Below are 15,065 nucleotides of genomic sequence, written 5' to 3' on the forward strand. Positions count from 1 at the left end.
TTCTGGTCTCTTTACTCTTCTATGACAGTAAACTGAATATCTTTGAGTTGTGGACAAAACAAGACATTTGAGAACGTCGTCGACATTTTTCACCATTTTCTGACATTTTATAGACAACTAATCGATTAATCTAGAAAATAATCGACAGGTTAATCAACAGTGAGAATAATCGTTAGGTCCACAATAGGGCTGCAACTTTCTTCTTTAAAGGATGGGTTCACATGGCTCTGGTCTCTTAAACAATACTTGCATGCCTATATGTATATTGACGTTATTAGTCCCTGTAATTATTCCTCTTTTACAAAATCCAGTCCGTGTTGAGCCAAAGCTAAAATGCGTTGGTCAAATGAAGTCAGTATCTTCCAAGGTTACAATATTTTTAGTACTAAATTCCCTCTTTGTGTCATTATCCGCAAGGAAACACTGTCTGGAGGGAATTTGATACTGAAAACAACCATTCATGTTAGTATGGGCAATTACAGTGATCAATAACTGTCATAGTTCATATGAGCATGTGAGCTTTGTTTTAGCATAAAATTTAAAGATTGCAAATCTATTAGAGATGTACCAATCCAACTTTTTCAGCCGCGATAGCGATACCTGGGCTTTGGGTATCGGCCGATACAGAGTACCGATCCGATACTAGTGTTTAATTAATAAGCTGTATGCCTCACTATGTGGAAGTGACTGGGATCCGTGTTTTATGGGTAAGGCAACATCAGGCTTGACTTAAACATTGCTTTCCTAACTGTCAAACTAAATGTGACAAATAAATACATGGATATAAATTTACTGAATTATAATGTAAGGGATAATGTACAGAGAGCCTCCGCTTCGTGTCGGGGTCTCTCATCGCCCTGGAGGGGTTTCTTTCATAACAATGACCCGCTAGCTGTACGTTATCCCACTTATTACACGGCTGCTTACTTAAGAAAATCAATAATTTGACAATTGACCAATCAGAATAAAGTATTCAACACAGCTGTATAATAATTAAAAACTATGGAACAAGTTACCCCCTGATATACGCACTATCACTGACCTAGTACTTTTTAAATCTAAGCTCAAGACTTTTTTATTTAGATTGGCTTTTAATACCTCGTAGCGCTATGACATTTTCCCTGTGCTTTTTATGTACCTTTTTATGATATGTTATGTTTTTATTCCTGTTATTTTTTTTATGTCAATGTGAAGCACTTTGGGTACCTTTGGGTTATTGTAAAGGGCTATACAAATAAATGTTGATTGTTGATTGAATTATCATTAAAATAATAAATTGTACAAAAGCAACTTGGTAAAAAAAATCTTCCAGTATATAATGCATATAGTATATAAACATTAGAATTGAATAGAATAGATCGGCCCCATTGTCACCGATATCCAATCCAGCTATTTGAGTCAGTATCGATCGGATATCCGATCCGGTATTGGTTATCGGTACATCCCTAGAACCTATCCTTTAATTTATTGGCTTTTTAACTCGTGGCACAAGAAAATGTGATGCCTTGAATATTTCAAAGAGTTAATAATATCACACCCTGAAGAAGGCTGTTTATGAAGCTATGCGTGGGTTGTTACCCAATCTTACATGTACCAGCATTGTTTTTTAGCATTTCATCATGAAATAGCCAATTGAATAAAGGCTTTTTATATTTTTTGCCAGAAGAGTGCCTTGGACTCCCCTCTTTTTTGAACCTTTGTGTACCCCACCAAAGAGCATCTTCATCACACTGATTTGAACTTCCGAGCACTCTGGACTTTTTCCCTTTTTTGTTAATAATATGCTTTGAAATCAACCTATTGCTCATGATTATTATTATTTTTATATTAACTAGAAAACACAAATACATGCAGGCAGATGCACCATTCAACCGGCTGTGTGTCGGTCATTGGTAGCCATGATGAACACACCCAACTATGACCACATGTTTTAGTATTAACAGTCTGGGGATGCAAAATATGCATTTAAATAAGAGGAGACATAAAATAGTGCCCTGCAGACTGACAGACAGACACAATGGCAGCAGTGACAGCAAAACAAATGACTTGCTACCGCACACACTGTTAAATATAATAAAGCAGATAAGCAATAAAGCAGAGAAAAGTGTGTGCGGGAGCTTGTAATCTTTTTGAAAAAGTACATATTGGAGGGGATCTACTCCCAGCACCACAAACAATTTTGATAATGTGCATGTTTTCCTCTCGAAGTTTTGGGGTTCAAAGGCCACATGCAAGCAAGGGGATTTAAAAAAAAAAAATTTAACAAGAAAATGTGGTGCCTTGAATATTTCAAAGTGTCGATAATATGCTTTAAAATTAACCTATTGCTCATGATTCTTATTATTTTTATTACCTAGAAAGCACAAATACATGCAGGCAGATGCACCATTCAACCGGCTGTTTGTCGGACCACCCAAAACACCTCATTGGTAGCCATGATGAACACACCCAACTATGACCACATGTTTTAGTATTAACAGTTGGGGATGCAAAATATGCATTTAAATAAGAGGGGACATAAAATAGTGCCCTTGTTTGCATGTGGCCTTTGAACCCAAAAACTTCAAGGAAAGGAAAACATGCATATTCTCAAAATTATTTGTGGTGCTGGGAGTAGATCCCCTCCAATATGTACTTTTTAAAAAAAATGACTTGCTCCCGCACACACTTTTCTCTGCTTTATTATATATAATAAAAAAGTGTTAATAATATGCTTTGAAATGAGCGTATTGCTCATGATTCTTATTATTTTTATATTACCTAGAAAGCACAAATACATGCAGGCAGATGCACCATTCAACGCCTCACTGGTAGCCATGATGAACACACCCAACTATGACCACATGTTTTAGTATTAACAGTTGGGGATGCAAAATATGCATTTAAATAAGAGGGGACATAAAATAGCGCCCTTGTTTGCATGTGGCCTTTGAACCCAAAAACTTCAAGGAGAGGAAAACATGCATTCTCAAAATGATTTGTGGTGCTGGGAGTAGATCCCCTCCAATATGTACTTTTTCAATAAAATGACTTGCTCCTGCACACACTTTTCTCTGCTTTATTATATATAATAAAAAAAGTGTTAATAATATGCTTTGAAATGAACGTATTGCTCATGATTCTTATTATTTTACCTAGAAAGCACAAATACATGCAGGCAGATGCACCATTCAACGCCTCATTGGTAGCCATGATGAACACACCCAACTATGACCACATTTTTTAGTATTAACAGTTGGGGATGCAAAATATGCATTTAAATAAGAGGGGACATAAAATAGCGCCCTTGTTTGCATGTGGCCTTTGAACCCAAAAACTTCAAGGAGAGGAAAACATGCATTCTCAAAATGATTTGTGGTGCTGGGAGTAGATCCCCTCCAATATGTACTTTTTCAATAAAATGACTTGCTCCTGCACACACTTTTCTCTGCTTTATTATATATAATAAAAAAGTGTTAATAATATGCTTTGAAATGAACGTATTGCTCATGATTCTTATTAATTTTATATTACCTAGAAAGCACAAATACATACAGGCAGATGCACCATTCAAGCCTCACTGGTAGCCATGATGAACACACCCAACTATGACCACATGTTTTAGTATTAACAGTTGGGGATGCAAAATATGCATTTAAATAAGAGGGGACATAAAATAGCGCCCTTGTTTGCATGTGGCCTTTGAACCCAAAAACTTCAAGGAGAAGAAAAAATGCACATTCTCAAAATGATTTGTGGTGCTGGGAGTAGATCCCCTCCAATATGTAATTTTTCAAAAAAATGACTTGCTCCCGCAAACACTTTTCTCTGCTTTATTATATATAATAAAAAAGTGTTAATAATATGCTTTGAAATTAACGTATTGCTCATGATTCTTATTATTTTTTATATTACCTAGAAAGCACAAATACATGCAGGCAGATGCACCATTCAACACCTCACTGGTAGCCATGATGAACACACCCAACTATGACCACATGTTTTTAGTATTAACAGTTGGGGATGCAAAATATGGAAGTTTTAAGTCATGGTATTTGTATTTGTATTGATTGTATTTCTCTGCTTTATTATATATAATAAAAGCTTATTATATATAATAAAGCAGAGAAAAGTGTGTGCGGGAGCAAGTCATTTTTTTGAACAAGAAAATGTGGTGTCTTGAATATTTCAAGGTGTTAATAATATTGCTCATGATTCTTATTATTTTTATTACCTAGAAAGCACAAATACATGCAGGCAGATGCACCATTCAACGCCTCACTGGTAGCCATGATGAACACACCCAACTATGACCACATGTTTTAGTATTAACAGTTGGGGATGCAAAATATGCATTTAAATAAGAGGGGACATAAAATAGTGCCCTGCAGACTGACAGACAGACACAATGGCAGTGTGACAGCCTGCAGTTGATGCTCTCCCCTTGCTTGCTTGCTGGCTTGCTTGCATGTGGCCTTTGAACCCATTGTTGTGTCGTGGGGTGACGTCAGTGCCGTGTGCGGGAGACGGAGCGGCGTGCTTCTGGCGAGACAAAGGCGGCGGACCGACCGGGGTCAGGCAGCAGCAGCAGAGAGACAGAGAGAGAGAACAACCACTGGGTTTTTAATCTATATAAGATAACTTAATAACCTTGGATTTCAGCTGCCGGTCTCCCTGACGGTACACAGAATGAAGATCCACTGACACTCCCCAGGGAAGATGCTTTAACTCTCCACAAAGAGAGAAAAACAAACCCTCTTCTTTTAACCGTTTTTCTCCAACGCCCCCCAGTTAGCCTGTTAGCTTAGCTTAGCTTAGCATAGCGAGCTAACCTGCTAGCTCCTCTAGCACAGACTGCTCTCCTCCTCCTCCTCCTCCTCCTCCTCCTGGCTGCTTCTCATCTTTTCCCTCAAAGAAACAAGGCGACAAGCGAAGACAGGATCTCAACAACAAAGACAACATAAAGTAAGTTCATGTGTTTTATTTATTTTTTATAACAAACAGCCTTTTTGAAGGAGAACACTGTCAGAGCTGAGCTAACCAGAGCTAGCTAGCTGTGGTGCTCCCAAACAAAGGGGTCGACAACGTGACTGAGTGGAGCCGACTAGTGTGGAGCAGCTAGCCTGCTAGCTCTGAGCTGTTTGGAGCTAAACAACAGCATTATGTTTTGTTTTTATTTGTTTTAATTCAGCACAAATAAGAGTGTTAGTGGCACACATGTTCATCTGCAGGAGGAATACTTAGTTCACTAAGTGTAACATGCTTTATTGTCCTGCTTTGCTTAGCTTTGAGGTGTTGGAGCTAAACAACAGCATATCTTTTGTTTTTATTTTATTTTAATTCAGCACAAATATAAGAGTGTCTGGAGTTCACAGGTTCATCTGTATCTGTGCAGGTAAACACTTACATGCTTTCTTATCCTGCTTTGCTTAGCTTTGTCTGTAGGAGCTAAACAACAGCATTTATTTTGTTTTTATTTTTTTTAATTCAGCATTAATAAGAGTGTTAGTGCCTCACAGGTTGATCTGTGTATGCACAGGTAAACACTTTGTTCACTAAGTGTTACATGCTTTATTATCCTGCTTTGCTTAGCTTTTGATGTTGGAGCTAACAAGAGAATATATTTTGTTTTTATTTTTTTTTATTTCAGCATAAATAAGAGTGTTAGTGCCTCACATGTTAATCTGTATCTGTGCAGGAGAAATAGTTAGTTCACTGAGTGTTACATGCTTTATTATCCTGACACAACAACAAGCAGCAAGCCTCCTGGATGGTCTCAGTTGTCAGACAGAGGAGCAACAACAGACAAAGCAAGGCGCCCAAATCAACACTGCTAGTGCATGCTGCTGTTTATGGATGGCTCCATTGTGCTTCAGCTTTCTCTTGATGCTTTAATGACACATATTTGTGTATTATTTCAGCAGAGGGTGAGCTCACTCCCAACAAAACAAACACAAACAAGGCATCCTTGATCTGATGTGAGATCCATGTGAGAGGAGAGACACTATGCCTAGCCCTTTATTCCACCCCGAGATTATGGACCACGACGTGGTGATCAGCAGCCAGCACAACGGGGTCGGTCTGCCTCGAGAGACAGACCACCAGGAGTCTCGGGAAGAGGACCACCAAGAGGCGCTCCGCTACGCCCTGGACCAGCTGTCACTCATGGCCCTGGAGAAGGTGGACTGTGGAGGTGTTGTGGTCGACCCTCTGGATGGGACCCAGCAAGGTCCTGGATCTGATGGCTGCTGCAACGGCTACGTGGATCTACAGATGCACATGGAGCAGCAGCAGCATCCCTCCAACGGGTCCAGGGACTCGCCGACGACCTCCTGCTCTCCATCCCCGGAGTACTACGGCTCGGGCGGGTACCACCACATGGCCGGCTCGCACCCCATGCTCCACGGGGAACAAAGCTCCGTCCTCTGCAGCAGGAAGAGAAGTGTCAACATGACTGAGTGTGTGCCTGTGCCCAGCTCTGAACATGTGGCTGAAATAGTGGGGAGACAAGGTAAGAATAGCATGAGAGTGTGTGTGTGTGATGCTTAGGTCGTTATTTGGTGTTTATGTTGTTATTGTTCAGGCAGCATGAGCCTCCTTTGTTTGGGTGGCAGTCTGCTGAGAGGAGGGTCTCTCAACTTTTACAGCCTGAGCTTATACTGCACTGTTTTTGCTCTTAAATGTCCGCATAATGCCCTTTTTAAAAAGCCATACTTACTATATTTATATTCCTTTTTTTTTGTATTTAGATAATGCATTGGCATTAGATTGTGGTAGATGAGTATAGGATGGAGGGGGGAGGGGTGTGAGAGGGTCAGACAAAGCAGCAGCTTGTCGGGGAGTCTGGACATGTCTAGCAGCCTGCATGCACCAAACAAAGGAAATATGCTGATTTTACCCGTCGCACATCATAAGAGGCAGTTTTGAACACCGGACTCACATTTTTATTCCATGCATGTGATTATGGTAGATTATTATGGTCTCTGTTGAGCAGATTTTTAGAGCAGCAGACGCACAAACACGGGACTGGGCGGTGTTACGCCCTGCACCCATCAGCTCTCTGTCTGCTGCTGCTGCTGCTGCTGCTGCTGCTCGCCTCCACGAGCCAATACCTTTTATATTTATTCTTCTTTTTTCTTTTTTTTATCAACATATGTCCTCCACTTTAAATAGACCCGTGTTGCGGGTTTGGATGGGTCGTCGCAGCCGCGGCAGCGTTATTGCATTGTTCTCTTTGTTTGAAAAAGCCATGCTTTCTGCTTCCCCAGGATGACATCACACTCTGTGCGTCCTATTGGTCGGCCAGGACGAAGCGTCCATATTTAAAGAAACAGAGCAGAGAGTTGACACAAGAGCAGTGCAGCAGCAGCCACTGGGTTCATGTTTGGGCAGACTGAGCTCCTCATGAATATATCCTGCATACTGCTTTTGCTGTTACATATGTTATGCATTAACATCACTTAAAGGGGACATATTATTAAAAAAAGTGTGATTTTCATTTTTTTTATTATCAGAAGAAGAAGAAGAAAGGCACTTTGTTGATCCCAGAGGGGAAATTACAATTTTTTAAATTTAAATTCAATTTGCTTTATTGGCATGACTGTCAGGTGAACAATATTGCCAAAGCATGAATTCAGTAATAAATAATAAAAAAAAGAACAAAATAAAAAAAAACATATATATACATGTATACAATTAATTAAGCAAATTACAATATATAGATATTTAAAAAGAACATGAATGGAAGAAAACAACAAAGAAGTATTTTTTTGTTGTGTCAATAAAACAAACAAACAAATAAAAAACAATTAATAACAATATATTTTAATATCAAAGGATAAATGTAAAAAAAAAAAAAAAAAAAAGTAGAGGAGTAAATAAAAGGCAGTCAATTTTTTCACTCTGTTGTTATACACAGTACAGACAGGCCCGAAATACACACACACATGCACAAACAGGACTTATATACATGTATTAATGGAGAGATGTCAGAGCGAGGGGGCTGTCCCAGACAGGCGCCCCGAGCAGTTAGGGGTTTGGTGCCTTGCTCAAGGGCACCTCGGCAGTGCCCAAAGAGGCAAACTGGCATCTCTCCAGCTACCAGTTCACACTCAGTACTTGGTCCATGCAGGGACTTGAACCGGCGACCCTCCGGTTCCCAAGCCAAGATGTTTAAAAATGCTCCGCTCATAGAACAGTCTGCTGAATATCAAATCAAGTGCTTCCTAAACTAACTACCAGCCAGCCACCACGGGGCGATCCAGATGTTTTGGCTTCACTTTTCTGAGTGTTGCGGCTGCAGTCCATAGTAGAAGAGTAATAACAGAGAGCAGACCAAAACAGAAATGCACTGAATTCAGGTGCAAAGATTTGCATATTAGCAGGAATGTAGCACAGCATGGAAGTGAAAGCAGTGCTCTGTTTATTTAATTAAATTATAAGCCTGTAAGTGACTTGGATCATTCTTTTATGTGTAAGGCAACATCAGGCTTTACTTCAACATCGCTTTCCTAACATTGTAAAACAAAATGTAACAAATGAGTACATAGATATACATTTACTGAATTGTTAATTTTTAAAATAAATCATACACCAGCAACTTGGTGGTAAAACTTCAAAACGTAAACAGGAATTACAATTCAAGTGTTAAACCTTTTTAATGCAGCAACAAATTGGTCAAAACGTAAACAGGAATTACAATTCCAGTATATAATGTATATAATATATAAACATAGAACTGAACTGGAGGCCACAGTTTGTTGTTGAATTGTATTGAGAGGTGTTTATAATATTTTGTCCACCTCATTTATATCAATAAGAGCAGCTAAATACTAGAAACAACACCACAAACAACAGCATCCAAAATCACCTATAAAGTCAGACGAACTCCTCAATTTCAAGAAAACTGAACGCATTACCTTCACATAGGCAAGATCTATTGTAGGGCTGTTTTATCAGACTACATTAGTTTTACCACGGTGTACTTAAACTGTGTGTATAGTGGAACAAATGTCATTGTTCTCACACTTGTATGTATGGCTATGTTATAAATAAGTGTATTTGTACTGTGTATATGTGTGTGGGAGTTTGAATGTGTATAAATTATGATGTTTATGTGCTTCTCCATCTTCCAGGTTGTAAGATTAAGGCCTTGCGTGCCAAAACAAATACCTATATAAAGACTCCAGTCAGAGGTGAGGAGCCAGTGTTCATCGTGACGGGACGCAGGGAGGATGTGGAGATGGCCAAGCGTGAAATTGTCTCTGCAGCGGAGCATTTCTCTATGATCCGGGCGTCCCGCTGCAAAGCTGGAGGACCTGGAGGAGGAGCAGCAGCAGCAGGAGCAGGAGGAAGCAGCAGCGGCGGCAGCGGCTCTCTTCCTGGACCACCACACTTACCTGGACAGACCACCATACAGGTACAGAAACCCCTGTGGCTTAGTCGTCATGCTGTGTTTTTGTTTTACTCTGCTGGGTAACAAAGGGATAACTGGATGTTAGATATATAACATCTGTTTAAAAACTACAACTCTGTCCTCTCTCCTGTAGTTGCATTAAAGTATTTCTCTTGTCACCAATCCAGGTGAGAGTGCCCTACCGAGTAGTTGGTTTAGTTGTTGGACCAAAGGGAGCAACTATCAAGCGCATCCAGCAGCAGACTCACACCTACATCGTGACACCCAGTCGAGAGAAAGACCCGGTGTTCGAGGTGACCGGCATGCCGGAGAACGTGGACCGAGCGAGAGAGGAGATCGAGACCCACATCACCCTGCGAACTGGAACCTTTGTAGACCTGCAGGGAGACAATGACTTCCACTCCAACGGCACTGATGTCAGTCTAGAAGGTCTGGGCGCCCTGGCCGGAGGGCTGGGGTCGTCTCTGTGGTCCAGGGCTTCTGGCCACCATTCTGCCCCCCCACCTCCTCCTCCAACCTCCCCACCTCCTCCTCCCATTCCCATGTCCATGCACCACTCCTCCAGCCGGAAGATGTCCTCCTCAGCAGCATATCACACGCACAACGGCGGGATGAGCTCAGACAACTTCAGCAACACTCGCAAGGCCAACGAGGGAGGCAGCCCCACTAGCCCTTTTAGCACAGGCTCCAGCAGTGCTGGAGGAGGATTCACTTTTGGGGGTGACTCCACCCCAGGGCTGCCCTCCTCAGATGAACTGGGCTTTGAGTTCAGTGCCGCCAACATCTGGGCACCTTTCGTCAACGGTGGAACAGGCAATAAGACGGCCGGCTCCTCCCAGCAGCAGCAGCCTCTACGTCGCAACAGCAGCGGCCTCAGCGGTGGCGCCATCACTCCACGATTGTCTCCAACTCTGCCTCAGGACGCAGGTGTGGTCCTGGATCATCCATTAGCTCGTCGTGCACAGAGCGACCCCCTCAGCACTCTCTCCTGGCTACAGTCTGGCAACGCAGGAGGCAGCTCCTTCTCTGGAGCGTCTAGCTCCAGCTCCGGCGGCTCGTCGACCGGTTACTCCTCTTGCTCGGCCTCCTCCCTGCCCGGCGGCTCACCCACTGACTCCGAGGGAGGCAGCAGCGGCGTGGGCCTCAGCTCTGGGATGCTGAGCCGGCTGAAAGGCGGCTCCGGCCCCGGGGTGGCGGGTCTGGTCGGCGTCGGCCCCGGGATCAACAGGGACTGCTTTGTGTGTTTCGAGAGCGAGGTGACAGCAGCCCTGGTGCCTTGTGGCCACAATCTGTTCTGCATGGAGTGCGCCGGGCAAATCTGCCAGTCAGCTGAGCCAGAGTGCCCCGTCTGCCACACCCCCACCACACAGTGCATCCGCATCTTCTCCTAATGCCCCGGCAGGGGGGTGGGGCGGGGGGGTAAAATATGAGGGGGGCATGACGAAGACGGAGTGGGGCACCAGCTGTGGCGGAGGCAATAGAAGGATTCACACTAATAACTTTCACACACACATGATGGACCATAATAAATGCATAATAGAGATGATGATACTATACGGATGTTGATTTATTGCTGATAGCTGTCAAGATTAATAATAATAATAATAATAATTACAATGACTTATTTTCAGAGTGAAGTTAATTGAAGCTGGTCTGCAGACAGTTGGGGCTCAGACAGTCTCTCAGTGGTGAACTTATGGAAGGAAACTAGTGTCTTATCTCTCTTCAGGCCTTCATTTTGACCCGGAGCAGCCTGCACTGCTGGCTGCCGGTCTGTCTCGACATTTCTTCATTCGGGCTTCTTCAGATCTCTGCCTGCTTTCTCTCTCACAGCCTTTCCTTTTGACACTTTTGTACTTAACAGATATTTTTCGATGAAGCTGTCAATGAGGCCTGCACTTTTCTACTCCTTATTTTAATGTTCTTGACAGGACGCAAACCGTTCCAACAAGCCCCCTTCCTTTCTCCTCTTGCTCTCACTCATGCTGTTGTTTGTGACATGAAGCGGCGGGGTTGCTATTTTTCTGTAAGCTTGGAACTTTTTTTTTTATTTTTAAAAAGGTCCGCACGTAGTCAGGCACCTATCAGAACAATATGCCCGAGGTACCTCGTACTAGGATGACTTCCTGTCTCTGTTGCGACAAAAATTAGCCATCAGTAATGCCAAATGAATGCTATTAATAGATTCTTGATCAAATTCAATAACATGTTGGATGAATTTGGATGCCCCACATTTCAAATGTGGCTGCTACATTAATTCACATTAATGTTCCTCTTAATAAGTGAGAAACGTACCATTAGTGATATTGTAGGAATGTGTCTGAGGTCAGTTCTCTGTACGTTTGAGCTGCCTGACAATCCCTTTACATCTCTCTCTCTTGTATGTGTGCGTAAATAATGCCCACTCATGCTGTTTTCACATCGGCGTCATTATGTGTCCTCACCATAAGACGGTCTGGTTTCTCTTCCTGCTGCCCCTCTCCTTCACTTCACTCTCTCAGTCTTACAGGAAGGCTTTGCTCTGATCCATCCACACCAGGACACTTTCCTCTCACATCCCGTCTGTTACACTCAGATCGGCTTGTTTAGCGTTTTTCTACTAGTTTTTGACTCGTGACTGTCAAAGTGTGTGGCTCGCAGACGTATTTTGAACTCTAGGATAAGATAGGGCTTTTCTGATGTCACACGTGAATGTTTTATCCAATAAGGTTATGGAGAGGCGGCTTCTCCTCCCACATGAAAACAATAACAAGGGGCTCGATTGAACCTGTTTTTTTCATGCACTGTAACTCCCGGCCCCTCTAAAAAGTAAAAAAAAAAGAAGAAAAGAAACAGCTCTTACTGTTTTTGTTTTGCTATTTTTGGTCTTCCACCTCACTCTCACAGCAAAGCTGTATGGCACTCTCTCAGATGACACACAGTCATACCCATATAGCGCTGTACTCCTGGCCAGATGTGGTGCACTATACGGTTAGTTGTTTGAGCTTTGTCCTATGTTTTCATAGCATTACTGAGTAACTCCCGATGAGGCGGTTGCATCCTGTTTTGTGTTAGTGGTTTTTAAAGAATTCAGTGTGATTTTGCAGTAACTGCCTCCTATAGTGTTAATACTGTACGTATGATTTGGGCGATGTCGGTGCGATGGTACACGGTTGCCGTTAATGGCCCTTTTTGAACATGCATGGAATCAGCTCATAGAATGAGACAAGCCATGATATAAGAATTAAAACGACACACCTAATTCTCAAGGGCTTCCTCTGACTGCACAGACACATGATCACATTTTCAGGCTCACTCGCAGTAGGTAGAACTTGTCCTTTATGGCAGCTAGTAGCTAGGTCATCCAGGGCTTCCAGACACTCTTTGTGTTCAAATCCCAGCAGCTGCAGAATGTTTTGCTTCTTGCTTTTTTTAAATTATGTTTTCTAACTGTCCCTACACAGTCATCACATTCGGATCCTGTCAATAGAGCGTAGGGCATTGCAGTCACAGTGTGTCCTCCTCTCTGGACGTAGTCTCAGATCAGGACGGGTTGTAGGGTTTTAATATCAAGGGAAAAAAGGGTAACTCTACTTGAGTAAATAATTGGCGAGAATGGGCAGTTGCTGCTGTGCTTTGGTGCTCCAGCCAGTATGATGTTAACTTATTTGCTGTCTGACTGTTCGTTTGCTTACTTTAGGTGACGAGGACAGCAGCTGCACAGAGGAATCTAATAAGCCGCTGTCCTGGTTGAGCGCAGCAGTGCACTAATTCATGTGTCCACACGTGTAGGAAAAAACCTGCCCAGGAGCTAAACCGGTAGTCTTTGTGAAGACTACCCCATGGTGCTTTGGTGCAACTCCCTACTGAAACACGGCGATGAACAAACCCAGTTGGTAGTGGGAGGCCTCTTAGTTCAACCCACCCCCTCGTCGGGCTCTGATGTCAAACGTCGCATTACTTTGCGCGCACTCGGAACAGATGCAGGGCCGCGAACGCGTCCGAACGAACAGATCAGTCGTGACTGTCGTGCAAGTTGGTTGAGGCCAATCTTAAAAGCCGTTTTTCAAACAGTCCAAGTTGACATGTTAAAGGAATTAAACGTGTTGTATTTGCCAGACGGGTCTAATGTAAATCCTGGTGTTGCACTGGGAAGTTTCTGGCCATTGAGAGAATGTTAGGGTTTAATGTACAGTAGTTTCATTGTTAAAAAGGTACAAAGTTTTTCAGATTGACTGCTGATTTTTATTTTTTTTAGCCAAACTCATCCCCTCCCCCATTTCCTTCCTAAAGGTTTGAAAACAGGGTTTCCTGAGGCATGCTAGCCAGTGACCTCTGACCTTTTTTGTGATTAGAGGGGGGGATGCAAAGAGAGCCATGCCAGTAAGGGGTGACAGACACCCCTCAAGTCGCCGCTCTCCTATTTTTTGCTTTAATTCTCTTTGTATGCAGAACCAAAATGTAAAACGTCGGCAAACTAGGTTTCAGGCCTGACCTGTGTGTGTATATACCCTGAATACAATCATTGGGATCTTGTTTTCAAAAGCAAAATGACTTAATGAAGATAAGTGTAGTTTCTAAAGAACATGTATCATTATTTGTAAGTTAACCATCTGCATGTCTTCAAGCCACCTGGCATTAGCTAATAATTTTTAAGATAAAAAAAGACTTTTTACACATTTTATTTTTTACAATTTATTTGCTTACCTAAATATCCCAGACAATAATGTGACCCTTTTTATTACTTCAAATTTATTTTTATTTTCCATTTTTTTATTTTCCTTATTTCCTGTGTACTACATATAGGCAATTTATAACAAAATGAGAAAATTATTGAAGAAATTTTAAAATTGAAATATATTTTATTTGAAAGTTTATGGACCTTTTAACCGTGAGCCGGAAAAATTGTATAATCGTATAATTTGAACTGACTTGACGGTTATGAGAAATGTATCAAGAGTTTTATTTTTTATGCTTCTTTAATAAAGTCTTGTTTTTGGTTTCATTTTTTTACTGTAAAATAAGAACTTGTGTGTCTGGTGTCTTCATTTTAGTTCTGTTCAGAGTGGTGCTGCATCTTTGCCGCGTGGTGGCAGTAAAGACACCTGCAGCAGACAAAGCATGGGAAATGGTGGGACTGAAATCAGACATCTTTTAATGCTTTAGAAAATCAATAGAACATTTGGACGTGCGTTGATCTAACACTTCAATAGATTTAGGTGTAGCTGCTTTAATATTAAATCTTTTAACCAATTTTTCAGGCAAAAAATCCCAAATGTTTAGGTCCCAGTTTATAAAATGTTAGGACTTGCTGCTTTTTCTTGTCTTACATCATAGTAAACTACATATTTGGGGGTTTTGGACTGTTGGATTTTTAAAAAAAAGTAGTGAGACATTTTTCACCTCCACAATTAATCGATTAATTGATCACGATTCTGGCTTCCCACAATTGCAGACCGCCTCACGTCTGCCGAACGGAGCTAGCGATACACAGCTCCTCTACGGTGCGTTCATGTCTACTAAGTAAAATGAATAGTGGGCAATGGTAGATTATAACATTAGCATGATGCGTACATATCTAAACTTTAATAAATCCAGTTGTTTGAAGGAGATGTTTGTATAAAATAGATAATAGAGAAAAAATTATGACCTGTTTAACTTTCTACCACTATCTCTAAGCAGCTTCTTATAT

The 15,065-nt window shown here is 41.8% G+C and overlaps 1 protein-coding gene across 2 annotated transcripts; it reads left to right on the forward strand.

Moving 5' to 3' along the window:
* The first annotated feature begins 4,384 nt into the window (after positions 1-4,384).
* Positions 4,385-14,397, forward strand: LOC119498758 (RNA-binding protein MEX3B-like). 2 transcript variants are annotated; one of them, XM_037787808.1, is made up of 4 exons: positions 4,385-4,944; positions 5,904-6,490; positions 9,114-9,397; positions 9,562-14,397. In XM_037787808.1, the coding sequence occupies exons 2-4, from the start codon at positions 5,986-5,988 to the stop codon at positions 10,783-10,785; spliced, it is 2,013 nt and encodes a 670-aa protein (XP_037643736.1). In that variant the 5' UTR covers positions 4,385-4,944; positions 5,904-5,985; the 3' UTR covers positions 10,786-14,397. The 2 variants fall into 2 exon arrangements, with proteins under 2 accessions (XP_037643736.1, XP_037643735.1); XM_037787807.1 differs by having other exon boundaries at positions 4,386-4,944; positions 5,901-6,490.
* The last annotated feature ends 668 nt before the right edge of the window (positions 14,398-15,065 follow it).

The sequence above is a fragment of the Sebastes umbrosus genome, chromosome 12 (genome assembly GCF_015220745.1).
Source record: "Sebastes umbrosus isolate fSebUmb1 chromosome 12, fSebUmb1.pri, whole genome shotgun sequence".
NCBI lineage: Eukaryota > Metazoa > Chordata > Actinopteri > Perciformes > Sebastidae > Sebastes > Sebastes umbrosus.